Below are 13,881 nucleotides of genomic sequence, written 5' to 3' on the forward strand. Positions count from 1 at the left end.
AGAGGTTTGATATACTAAATTGAACATTTATGAATATAAGAAAAATATAAATGAACTGAAAAAAATGGTTCTTATTGGTTTATTTTTGCCACAAAAGGGCCACCCCCCCCTCGGCCTTGCTGTGTGCCATTATTGTCACTGTTTATACATATTTGTCTAGAAATATTTGGAATATCCTTTTGAAAATCAACCACATTGTAGCCAGAGAACTAATTTTATGAAACAAATCCATTTTACTAAAAAAAAGTATGTAAGTTTGAAATTAACAGCATAATTTTTATATAAATTGAAATAATTGAGGCATACTTTATGTGCAAAATAAACCAATATGCATCAATTTTTCCAGTTCAATTTTCATATCATTATGTTCAGAAATGTTCAAGCTACCAATCCCACACCAACTTTAGTAAAATAGAATGTATTTTGCTAGCAAAACTATCCATAAAGTGAAGACTATTTAAAAAAATGGGGGGGGCGTGCATTTCATCAACAAAATAAACCAATATGCATCAATTTTTCCAGTTCAATTTTCATATCATTATGTTCAGAAATGTTCAAGCTACCAATCCCATAGCAACTTTAGTAAAATAGAATGCATTTTGCAAGCAAAACTATCCATAAATTGAAAAAAATTTCACAAAAACAGGGGGGGCGTGCATTATATCCGCAAAATAAACCAATAAGATTTACTTTTTTCATTTCAATTTTCATATCATTGTGTGCAGAAATGTTCAGACTACTTTCCAAGTGAAAAAAGCTTTCAAAAAGACCAAACATAAGCACTGCAAATGAAGAGTTTTCGGTCCGGGTCAGGGTGACCCGGGAACATAAGATTTGTTATTTTTCTTAAACAGAACAGCAGGGTTAAAAAAAAAAGACAAGCAAGTTTTACCTCAGAGGTGGGTTCCTACCAGTTCTAACCAACCAGTTCTATACAACCAGTAGTAAACCAGTGATGATGTCATGGAGCCGGTTCTATTGGTGCTGACCGTGGCCACTGCCATCTTGTTTTTGGTTTTCTTTCTCTTTTTTGCTATTTTTTGCTGGTTTTTGCTTCTGCACATGCACAGAAGCTGAGTTTTCGACACTGCGCATGTGCCGCCATCTTGTTTTGGGCCTTTTAAAAAACTTTTTTGACTGGTTTTTGCTTCTGAGCATGCGCAGAAGCTGAGTTTTTGGCACTTTCCATGCACGCACCCGCATGGCATGGCCACAAGGTGTGCAATGCGCAGGCAGCCACATGGCACAGGGAGAAGTGAACCAGCGGCAAGGTAAGTTAGAACCACTGATGTGCTCCAACGGGTACCGTCAGGTAGAAAAATTTTGGTCAGCTATGGAGAATCTCTAGAAAAATTTAACTTTTTTGTTTTCCTTTCTGGGCTCTGGGTGTGTTTTTTCTATTGCAGTAAATGAGGTTGAATATGTAGAAGAATTGTAGAAGAGCTGTGCATGTGTGTGTGTGTTTACATACCTTTTACACCCTAGATCAGTGTTTTCCAACCTTGGCAACTTGAAGATATTTGGACTTCAACTTTCAGAATTCTCCAGCCAGCGAATGCTGGCTGGGGAATTCTGGGAGTTGAAGTCCAAATATCTTCAAGTTGCCAAGGTTGGGAAACACTGCCCTAGAAAATGTATATTTTTGTGTGCCTGTGTGTAATACAGGGGTGGGCAAAAAAATGGAAACACTTGACTTTTGGGCATCATAATGTTTGAACATGTTCAAATCAAACTTGACATATTTTAATGTTCTTTTTTAAAATTCTGTTATTTGATATGTTTTTTTAAACTACCTTTTCTTTTTACAGAAATTTAAGGAAATTGGTTATAACCTTCTAGAAATGGCAGACTTCTCAGACTTTCAAAGAGGCCAAATTGTTGGTGCTCGAATGGCAGGTGCTAATGTAACAGAAAGTGCCCGAATGTTTGGCTTTTCAAGAGGTAATGTCTCAAAATTAATGACTGCTTTTGAAAGAGAAGGGAAAACGTCCTCAGCCAAGCACAGGTCTGGTCGAAAGTCGAAGTTGTCTGAGAGAGAGAGTCGGACTCTAAAGCGAATTGTTAGAGCGGATCGCAAGACCACAGCTCCTAAAATCACTGTAGAGCTCAATAGAGAACCCAGTTTCCACAAAAACTGTTCAAAGGCAGCTTCACAAATCTGGATTCCATGGAAGAGCTGCAAGGTGTTTCCACCCCCTGTATGTATGTACACATATGGCATATATGCATAGAATTAAATAGTATATTTTGGATGTTCAGTAATAGGGAAATTGTATCTCTTTGAGGCGAGGACAGACCAGACACCCTAACCCTAACCCAAATCCTTGGCGTGAATGACGTTAAGATGGCCACCTTTAAGCCAGTCACATGACCTTTAAGCCATACCCTTGGTCACATGATCATCAAGCCACTCCCACCTGGCCATATGGCCGTAAAGCCACACCCACAAAATAAGCCATTCCCACAGTATGGTAGTAAAAGTTTTTGCAGCCTTTCACTAGTTTACCTGCACGGGTTGCCTTCAGACATTTGTTCTCTTAGAAACAGCTTCTGTTGGCCTTCAGATAAAGGCATCTTTTGCCCCAAAGTTTTGCTGACCTGCCATAGCAGGGCACAAAAGAGGTCTGGGAACACCTGTTGGAGGGCTTTTTTCCCTTGCAGAACAGAAAGGATTTCGTAGACGGCACAGGTGGCCTGGGAAGAGGGAAAAAGAGATTAATATCTGAAAGTTTCTTTCCAATCCTCGAGAAAGCAAAACAAATAGTGGAAGACAAAGCTTAACGTGATGGACGTTTGGGCTTTGTGAGGACCTTTCTACTAATGATATAGTTCATTAAATTGTAGCTTTAACAAAAGTTACACCCGGCAACATAAGGTGGACAATTTTTGTTTCCAGTGCTATTGAGAGGGACATTTGTTAACTGCAGGGGCTAACCTTGAACTGCACCCATTATTTTCTAAGTCCACAGATTCATAGACAAGCCACAGGATTGGTAGTTAAAGGTCAGTTTTTTGTTCCCAAAAAACTGTGTGTGGCGGTTTCTCTCCATTCTTGGGACATTTTAATTTTTAAAAAACACTTGGATTTATTCATCTATTTATTCTATTTATATCCCCCCTTCCCTAAAAAAAATAATAATTACGGGCTGGTAAGACAAACAAATAAATGAACAAAGGTATAAAAACAATAAAGCAATGATGATGATCAAGATAGATGGCCAACAAAACAGATGATGAGCTTAGTGACAAAATGCCATAAAAACTGTGTGAGCCGCACTTATTGGGAGAAGAGACGTCTACAGAATTCATGACTCTTCCAAAGGTATCTCTAATTTAAAGTAATAAAACATTAAATGTTAATTATTGAACTGAAGGAGAATGATTAAGGAAAATGCATGATGCAGTTTCAATATTCCTGATAAGAGTTGTGGACACTGAAATATTTATATTTAGGACACACTGCCATTTCTCCTTACAAAACCACATTAGACCTTTCTTTTTTTAAAAAAAAAAAACTTGTGTTATTTACAGAAATAGAACTTCTCCTATTTATTCATTTATTAGATTTATATAGCTGCCCATCTTTCAACCAACTTTTGTGTCTTCTGTACATTTCTTCCCATATGAGAACATTTGTTAGCATTGATTGATGGTAACTAACCATCAAAAGTATTTTTGTTTTAACAGTTTGTTGGAGCTTGAGAATGTTAGTAAACTGACTGTCCAAATGGGGGCCAATGCTCAGCTCAATATCCTTCAATAGTCACATTATTTATCTCCATTTTTCTGGGAATCACTCAGAATAAGCGAAACTCTATTTTGAAAAAAGCTTCCAGTTCTCTAATGTTTATTATTATTTATTAGATTTGTATGCCGCCCCTCTCTGCAGAGTCGGGGTGGCTCACAGCAATAATAAAAACAATGTACAACAAATCTAACATTTAAAAATATCTTAAAACCCCTTATTTTAAAAGCAAGACATACACACAAACATACCATGTATAAACTATATAGGCCTGGGGGAGATGACTCAATTCCCCCATGCCTGATGGCAGAGGTGGGTTTTAAAAAGTTTACGAAAGGCAAGGAGGGTGAGGGCAATCCTAATCTCCAGGGGGAGCTGGTTCCAGAGGGTCGGGGCCGCCACAGAGAAGGCTCTTCCCCTGGGTCCCGCCAGATGACATTGTTTAGTCAACGGGACCGGAGAAGGCCAACTCTGTGGGACCTAACTGGTTGCTGGGATTCGTGCGGCAGAATCGCACGTTTATGGCAGTTTATGCCATTCAGATGGCCCAGAAAATAATTTGACCTATCTTCCTAATGTCTTCATGAAAAGATTCACAGGAAAAAAAAACCCTTTCTTCTTCCTTCCTTACTTTGAGAGGATCTTCGTCTGCAAATTCCACAATATCTTCGTTTGTGAAGTGGAAAATTGTTCCTGAGTCTGTGGGCTTTGTTATTGTGCTTGCTAACTTTGGTAGGATGAGCAAGGCCAGGGTTGTATCTCTTCCCAGAGATCTCCAAAGTTCACCTGTCTCACTAAAATTTAGCAAGGCAAAAAGGAAAGCATCATGGGATAAGCTTTGCACCAATTCAACAAATACAATATGCATTGCCAATACCTACTGTATATGGGGTACCAATAAGGTAATTTAAGGCAGAATGCACAGCACCACTTAATTGCTTGTTTCATATTTCAGTTGTGATGCCAATGAATATTCACAAGATTAATAGCTATCCCTGACACAAAATACACATCTCGGTCTTAAGCACACGAGTTATGACATATATGCCCCAAATAGATTCATTCCCACCATCCCTTTAGTTAGAAAAAGTGAAGGCCAATCAGATGTTGATGTACAAGACTGGCATTTCCTGATAGGTTAATATAATCTAAATATTCAAAAATAGTGATTTCATTTTCCCAGTATTTTCTCTCACCTGGCAATCTAGATACAAAGAGATGAGCCGGGGTGGTGCAGCAGGTAGAGCACTGTACTGCAGGGCCACTGAAGCTGACTGTAGATCTGCAGGTCAGTGGTTCAAATCTCATCACTGGCTCAAGGTTGACTCAGCCTTCCATCCTTCCGAAGTGGGTAAAATGAGGACCCGGATTGTGGGGGCAATATGCTGGCTCTGTTAAAAAGTGCTATTGCTAACATGTTGTAAGCCGCCCTGAGTCTCAGGAGTAGGGTGGCATAAAAATCGAATAAATAAATATATAAGGTCAAAGGTTGATTACTGACCTCCTTAAACTCCATGAACTTAAATCCAAAGGTTCCCTGGATTCGTACAGACAGTCACCTTTCAAACAACTATAGATTCCTTGATTTAAATTTGATCACATACCTATCCATTGGAAGGTGCCGACACAATAGGCTATTAAACACAGCATCCAAGTGAAAATGGGCTACAATGGACAAGGCATCCATGAGAAATGGTCTCAAGTCATCCTGCTTGATGATAGGCAAGTGACTGTAGAATACATCTAGGATTGCTGAGATCTAGAAGGAGCAACATAGATACCTGCACTCCCATTTGTTAAGCACATCAAATAATAATTGCACATAAAGGACTTGGGTCATTCCCTTAAATTTAACGTGGCTCCTGCCTGATGTTTAATCTCTTCTGTAGGAATTTCTAAAGCAATCTGAAAATTGTGTACAGCTCTAGAACTTTCTTATCTTTCTTGGAGACCTCAACCTACTTCTCATTAACTGGACCCTAAATAAATGCATGACTGAACCAATCTATGCAACTCTATACAACGCTGTTACCAATCCAGTCAGCAAAGCAGTGGAAGTGATGTGCTGGTGCCTGGAGGCTGCTGGGGTCTGGATGGGTGTCAACAGACTCAAGCTCAACCCAGATAAGACGGAGTGGCTCTGGGTTTTGCCTCCCAAGGACAATTCCATTTGTCCGTCCATCAGCCTGGGGGGGGGAGTCACTAACCCCCTCAGAGAGGGTTCGCAACTTGGGCGTCCTCCTCGATCCACAGCTCACATTAGAGAAACATCTTTCAGCTGTCGTGAGGGGGGCGTTTGCCCAGGTTCGCCTGGTGCACCAGTTGTGGCCCTATTTGGACCGGGAGTCACTGCTCACAGTCACTCATGCCCTCATCACCTCAAGGCTCGACTACTGTAATGCTCTCTACATGGGGCTACCTTTGAAAAGTGTTCGGAAACTTCAGATCGTGCAGAATGCAGCTGCGAGAGCTATCATGGGCTTTCCTAAATATGCCCATGTCACACCAACACTCCGCAGTCTGCATTGGTTGCCGATCAGTTTCCGGTCACAATTCAAAGTGTTGGTTATGACCTATAAAGCCCTTCATGGCACTGGACCAGAATATCTCCGGGACTGCCTTCTGCCACACGAATCCCAGCGACCAGTTAGGTCCCACAGAGTTGGCCTTCTCCAGGTCCCGTCAACTAAACAATGTCGTTTGGCGGGACCCAGGGGAAGAGCCTTCTCTGTGGCGGCCCCAACCCTTTGGAACCAACTCCCCCCAGATATCAGAGTTGCCGCCACCCTCCTAGCCTTTCGTAAGCTCCTTAAAACCCACCTCTGTTGTCAGGCATGGGGGAATTGACATGTTCCCTCCCCCTAGGCTTATAAAATTTATGCATGGTACGCTAGTATGTATGATTGATTTTAATTTGTGGTGTTTTTTAAATTAACTTAAATATTAGATTTGTTTTACATTGTATTGTTATTGCTGTGAGCCGCCCCGAGTCTGTGGAGAGGGGCGGCATACAAATCTGATTAAACTAAACTAAACTAAACTAAACTAATCTGGGACTTGACCAACTAGTAACGAACACTACTAGACTAAACAACTGCCTTGACCTCATATTCTGCAACAGCAAAAGTGCAATTAATGGACAACAAATAAAAGAACTCTTTTCCAACAGCAACCACAGCATGATAGACTTCACCATTGCAAGAATCACCTTAATAATAGGACACGCAAGTATAACTTTTAAAAAGCCAACTAGGAACTCATAGATGCCAACCTCTCAACTCTCAACTGGCAAATTCTATTCTCTGGCTGTAACACTGCCAATGACCTCTGTAACATCATCTTGCTCGAAGTCAGAAGAACTATCAGACTACACATATCAAGAATAACTACCATAACCAAGAAAACAAACTACCCATATCAATAAGGAAACTACAATAAAAAATCCCTCTGGGGAAAAAAGAAAACAGGCTATGTAGCCAACTTTAAAACTGCTACAAAAATATAAGCAACCAAATAAAGATGGAATGCTACAACTATCACAGCAAACGAGGAAAGCCTTCTGTGCAGCAAATCCAACCACGCCTTCTACAACTCTGTAAATAACAAACTCAAGGACACAAGACCGTTCCTACCACTAAAAGGACCCAACAAGAAAGAATATTACGATAAAACAGTCAAAGCTAACCTGTTCAACACATTCTTTGGCTCAGTCTTTGTAAACAGCAACCCAAAATTCCCTAGTCACAGCACAAATGCTCACAATGATTTAACACAAATAGACTTCACTGAAGACAAGGTTGAAAAAGTACTATGTGGCCTAAAAGATTTTATATCAATTGGGCCTGATGGACTATGTGCATTCTTCCTAAAAAAGCTCTCCACAGCCATAGCTGAACCACTAAACATTGTTGAAAAATCCTTCAGGATCAGTTCTCTACCAAACCTATGGTCACTAGCCACAGTCATCCCCATCTTAAAAAAAAGAGATCCCAGTCTAGTAGAAAACTACAGACCAATTTCTCTATGCTGCATCACATGCGAAGTCATGGATCCATTACCCTCCACCTGGAAACTAGCAACCTACTCTCTAACAAACAATTTGGTTTAAGAAAAAAATTATCATGTAACCTGCAACTCCTACACTGCAAAAAAATATGGGCTACACATCTCAACCAGGGCAAATCAATAGATGCAATTTGCATAGACTTCCGTAAAGCCTTTGACTTAGTGGTTCATGATAAACTACTTCTAAAACTGAAATTCTATGGCATCTCTGGATCCCCACATGACTGGATAACTGTATTCCTATCAAACAGACAACAAGTGGTCAAAATAGGGAGCACCCTATCTAATCCTGTCCCTGTTAACAGTGGTGTACTCCAAGGCAGCGTACTAGGACCAACACTCTTCATACTCTATATAAATGATCACATTACAAGCAACTGCGTTCACTTTGCCGATGATGTAAAACTCTTCAACACCACTGATAATACTGCTACCCACCAAAAAGACCTTGACTTTGTGTCAGTATGGTTAAACATCTGGCAACTCCAAATCTCAACTAACAAATGCTCTGTCCTACACATGGCCAAAAAGAATCAGAACATCAAATACAAACTGAATAGACAAGACCTTGCAGACAACTCTCACTCTGTAAAAGACCTTGGAATAGTCATACCAAATGACCTAAGTGCCAAAGTTCACTGTAAAAACATTGCCAAAAAAGGCTTCAAGAGTTGTTAACATAATCTTACATAGTTTCTTCTCCAGTAATATCACATATTAACCAGAGCATACAAAACGTTCGTCAGACCAATCCTTGAATGCAGCTCATCTGTCTGGAACCCACACCACATTTCAGACATAAATACATTAGAATGTGTCCAGAGATACTGTATGAGAAGAGCCCTCCACTCCTCTACTCGCAACAGAATATCTTACACAACCAGACTTGAAATTCTAGGCTTAGAGAGCTTAGAACTGCGTCGCCTTCGACACGACCTAAGCATAGCTAATAAAATCATCTGCTACAATGTCCTTTCTGCCAATGACTACTTCAGCTTCAACACAATAATACATGATACAAACTCAAAGTAAACTGCTGCAAACTTGACTGTAGAAAATAAGACTTCATCAATCAAGTAGTTAATACCTACCTCTCTCTGTAGTTTCATCACCAAACCCCCAAAACTTTACCCTTAGTCTATCTTCTATTGACCTCATCCGATTCCTAGGAGGTCAATAAGGGACGTGCATAAGTTCACCAGGATGCCTATCATCCTGGACTAATGCTACCCTCTTATTAGTACCCATGTGTATATAAACAAAGTTATATCTATGTATACTGCCAATATGTACTGAATGAATGAATGAATGAATGAATGAATGAATGAGCAAATAAATAATTAAATATAAACTACAATTGCCTACTTATGATTAACTGCAATTCTTAGAATATTTAAACAAATGTAAGAATATCTTGTCTTAACCATCCTTAATATGAAATATTTGGTGACGCATAAATAGTTATGTCAGAATCTGCCTGCCAAATCTCCATCCCACATCTGGGATGGGAGGAAAATCCTGCTCTATCTACTGGACACTTGATCTCTTATAATGTGCAAGAACTCAAACATCAAACAGCTCATCTGTTTGGAACCCATATCGCATCTCAGACATCAACACCCTTAAAAATGTCCAAAGATACTTCACCAGAAGAGCCCTTCACTCCTCCACTTGAAATAGAATATCCTACGAGACTAGACTTTCAATCATGGGCCTAGAAAGTTTAGAACTAAGACACCTTAAACAAGATCTAAGTATTGCCCACAAGATCATATACTGCAACGTCCTGCCTGTCGGCGACTACTTCAGCTTCAACCACAACAACACAAGAGCACACAACATATTTAAACTTAATATTAACCGCTCCAAACTTGACTGTAAAAAATATGACTTCAGCAACCGAGTTGTCGAAGCGTGGAACTCATTACCGGACTCCATAGTGTCATCCCCAAACCCCCAACACTTTACCCTTAGATTATCTACGGTTGACCTATCCAGATTCCTAAGAGGTCAGTAAGGGGCGAGTACAAGTGCACTAGAGTGCCTTCCGTCCCCTGTCCTATTGCTCTCCTATATCTCCTATACCTTTCCTCTATTCCTATATCTCTTCTTCTATTCTTTCATTGATATGTTCTATTACTATATCTTCTTTTCTATTATTTCTTAGATATATTTTACTATGAGTATCTCCTCTATAACCTTCATCATGTATTTTACTATGTGTATATAGATATATACCCACTAAAACCCTCATTGTGTATTGGACAAAATAAATAAATAAATAAAAACTCCTGGCTACTAAAAAAATACACACTCTACGTGAAGCAATGTTTTAAAAAGTTCATCTTGTGACAAAGAATCACCTGTCCTTTCATTGAATTTCCACAATCTTGAAGGATGGTTAGGAGCCAGTGACCAGCAGCAACGACACACACTTTGTTTCCAGATACTAAAACTTCCAGGATGCTCTTGACAAAATCAAGGCCTTGATCTGGTGGAAAATAAGCACTGACCACCTGTCAACATACCAGAAATAGATGAGGTCATAAGAAATCTGTAGCTCATTGATTTGCTTGTTTATATAATTTATATCTCATTACAATTGGAAATGTTTATATAATATATCCAAAATTGCACAGCAATGATATAAACAAAAATAACAATTAAGCCAATTAAATAAAATCAACCCTTATCTTATTAATCAATAAAAACAATATTGGGAAGTTTAATTCCTGAGAATGTTTTACTGAACAGTCTTCAGCATCTTCCTGAATGCAACCAGGTAGAGAATTAATATGATATGCAGAGTAAGAACTACTGAGAACCAGCTTCTAGCCTCTGTTTCCTTTACTTCCCTAAAGTAGGGGTCAAAATGGGACCGTAAAGTATGGATCAAATAGGTTATGTTAAGAAAGTGTAGCTAAACAAACACTTCTTCTCATAACCCATATAAATACGGCAACTAGAATAGCGATAGCGCAAATGTGGAAAAACGAACAGATTCCAACAGAAAATTTAATAATAGATAAAGTATATACATGTGTAGAAATGGATGAAATTACAAATTCAATTAAGGGAAATAAAATTAATGAACCGAAACGAACATGGTACAAATGGCATGAATGGATTCAAAAGAGAACCTAAAAATAATACAATACAAAGTATCAGTACAAACAAAACAAATAATATATACCTTGCAAATGTCATTCTTTTTTATTACTATATGGAAAAAATAACATATTAATGAAACAAATAAATAAATAAATATACAATGTGTAATATTGAATGTAAGATGCAAAAGGATTAAGGACACACACAAAAGGTAACAAAGCTGGATTATGATCTGTAAAAAATGATTAAACTATGTGATAAATACTTGCGAAAACAATAAAGAAACTTTGAAAAAAAGAAAGTGTAGCTTAGTAGACCTTTCCTGATTCCCATCATTCCTTCCCCAAGATGAACAAAGATTCCAGTTTTAAGTATGAAACGGACGGAATGGGAGCTATTTATTTGTTTGTTTGTTTGTTTGTTTGTTTGTTTGTTTGTTTATATTTACTTACTTATTTACTTATTTATTTATTTATTTATTGTTTGTTTGTTTGTTTGTTTAGTCCAATACATAAGACACATTGAAGAGAATAGATATGTAGTAATATAACTAAAGAAATGAATAGAAGAAAAGATATAAAAGTATAGGTGAACAAATTTGAAAGTAAGAAAAGATAAATGAGATAAGGAGAGACAATTGGACAGGGGACGGAAGGCACACTGGTGCACTTATGCATGCCCCTAACTGACCTCTTACGAACCTGGAGAGGTCAATCGTGGATAGTCTAAGGGAAAAATGTTGAGGGTTAGGGGTTGACACTACTGAGTCAGGTAATGAGTTCCATGCTTCGACAACTCGGTTGCTGAAGTCATATTTTTTACAGTCAAGTTTGGAGCGGTTAATATTAAGTTTGAATCTGTTGTGTGCTCTTGTGTTGTTGCGATTGAAGCTGAAGTAGTCATTGACAGGTAGAACGTTGCAGCATATGATCTTGTGGGCAATACTTAGATCGTGTTTTAGGCATCGTAGTTCTAAGCTTTCAAGACCTAGGATTGATAGTCTGCTTTCGTAGGGTATTCTGTTTCGAGTGGAGGAGTGAATGGCTCTTCTGGTGAAGTATCTTTGGACATTTTCAAGGGTGTTGATGTCCGAGATGTGGTGTGGGTTCCAGACAGATGAACTGTATTCAAGGATGGGTCTGGCAAAAGTTTTGTACGCTCTGGTGAGTAGTGTGAGATTCCCAGAGCAGAAGCTACGTAGGATCAGGTTAGAAGCTAGATGGTGGAAGGCAGGGGTGGGTTCTAATTTACCTCACAGCCGGTTTGCTCCCTCCTGGGTCGGCATGCCTTGTGAGTGTAATGCTTCACACACATGCACATGTGCAGTGCCAAAACATCTGGGGAAGGAAGCCAAAAACAAGACGGATGCATAGTGCTGGAAACCCGGCTTCTGCGCATGTTCAGAAGATTTTTTTAAAAAAAAATTCAATTTTTTTCCCCAAAAAGCCCAAAACAAGATGGCGACCGCATGAACAGTATTGGAAACTCAACTTTTGTGCATACTCAGAAGAAGAAAAAATAATATTTTTTAAAAAATGGCAGCACCCACAGATTAGCACCAACCAAACTGGTTCTATGACAGCATTGCGACATCACCAGTGGGTTGCTACTGGTTCGGGTGAACTGGTGCAAATCGGGAGGAACCCGCCTCTGATAGAAGGTATGTATGTGAGAACCACACAGCATTTTGCAGATAACCTGGATCCCAATAGTCCCCCTGGCAACTCAAACCACAATCACCTTGGCCATTTTGGAAGATGCCCTCAGAAGGTCCCCAAAAACCTCTGTCTGTAGATTAGCATAAGCAGATTCCATTTCTTTGGCTTCCACACAGGTAGCTTGTGACCTAGCTGAGAGAAGGAAGAGAAGAACAATTGAACATTGTTTTGGTTTTGAGTGATTATTACGTTTTTGGCAGAATCTCCAGTTAACATTCCTTCAGGAATCATAGTGCTATTTTATTAGAATTAGATCTCCCGCAAAGATCTGCTAGAACAGTGATGGCGAACCTATGGCACGAGTGCCACAGGTGACACATGGAACCATATCTTCCGGCATGCAAGCTGTTGCCCTAGCTCAGCTTGAGCACACCTATGTGCACTGGCCAGCTGATTTTTGGTTCATATGGAGGCTCTGGGAGGGCATTTTCGGCTTCCAGGGGATGGGGAAGGGTGTTTTTGTCCTCCCTAAGCTCCAGGGAAGCCTCTGCAGCCTGGGGAGGGTGAAAAACAGGCCTACTGGGCCCACCAGAAGTTGGGAAATGGGATGTTTCTGGCTTCCAGAGGGCCTCTGGGGGGCAGGGGAGGCAATTTTCACCCTCCCCAAGCATTGAATTATGGGTGTGAGCACTCGCACAGGCCTGATAGTGTGTGCGCACATGCTTTCGGCACTCGAGGGAAAAAAGGTTTGCCATCACTGTGCTAGAATGATCCAGCCTCCCAGATGAAAAGAGGAACTACGAGTCTACGGAGAGGGGCGGCATACAAATCTAATTAATAAGTAAGTAAGTAAGTAAGTAAGTAAGTAAGTAAGTAAGTAAGTAAGTAAGTAAGTAAGTAAGTAAGTAAGTAAACAAACAAACAAACAAACAAACAAACAAACAAACAAACTTGTGTCAAAACCATTTTATATCAAGACTCCCATTGACAGAGGCACAACTGACACTTAACTATAAAAAAGGAGATTTGAGGAAATAAAGTCTCCATCACTGAAGATCTGGTCCTGGGGGTGTGCTCCGGTAGAAGCCCGCCAATGATGCAATTTTGGTGCTACGGCTACAGTGCTGTCTTTGCCGGTCCATGCGTGCCGCCATTTTGTTTTCGTAATTTCTTTTTCGGCTCTCTGAGCATGTGCAGAAATAAAGCCATCCCTCTGAGCATGCGCGGAAGTAAAATTGTGTGGGAAATAGCACAATAAAAGGAATGTGCCGCTGCAATAACGCTTGGTGACAACACACAGTC

General features: G+C 39.7%; 1 protein-coding gene across 1 annotated transcript in view; it reads right to left on the reverse strand.

The window, feature by feature from the left end:
* Positions 1 to 13,881, reverse strand: part of LOC139156873 (maestro heat-like repeat-containing protein family member 2B) — a 99,951-nt gene that overhangs the window by 20,654 nt on the left and 65,416 nt on the right. The window contains exons 29-33 of the mRNA XM_070733007.1: positions 12,662 to 12,771; positions 10,174 to 10,326; positions 5,350 to 5,504; positions 4,377 to 4,539; positions 2,507 to 2,694 (exon numbers count right to left, since the gene is read on the reverse strand). Coding sequence (XP_070589108.1) covers positions 2,507 to 2,694; positions 4,377 to 4,539; positions 5,350 to 5,504; positions 10,174 to 10,326; positions 12,662 to 12,771 — 769 coding nt within the window. The remainder of the gene's footprint in view (positions 1 to 2,506; positions 2,695 to 4,376; positions 4,540 to 5,349; positions 5,505 to 10,173; positions 10,327 to 12,661; positions 12,772 to 13,881) is intronic.

The sequence above is a fragment of the Erythrolamprus reginae genome, chromosome 1, assembly GCF_031021105.1.
Source record: "Erythrolamprus reginae isolate rEryReg1 chromosome 1, rEryReg1.hap1, whole genome shotgun sequence".
Classification (NCBI taxonomy): domain Eukaryota; kingdom Metazoa; phylum Chordata; class Lepidosauria; order Squamata; family Dipsadidae; genus Erythrolamprus; species Erythrolamprus reginae.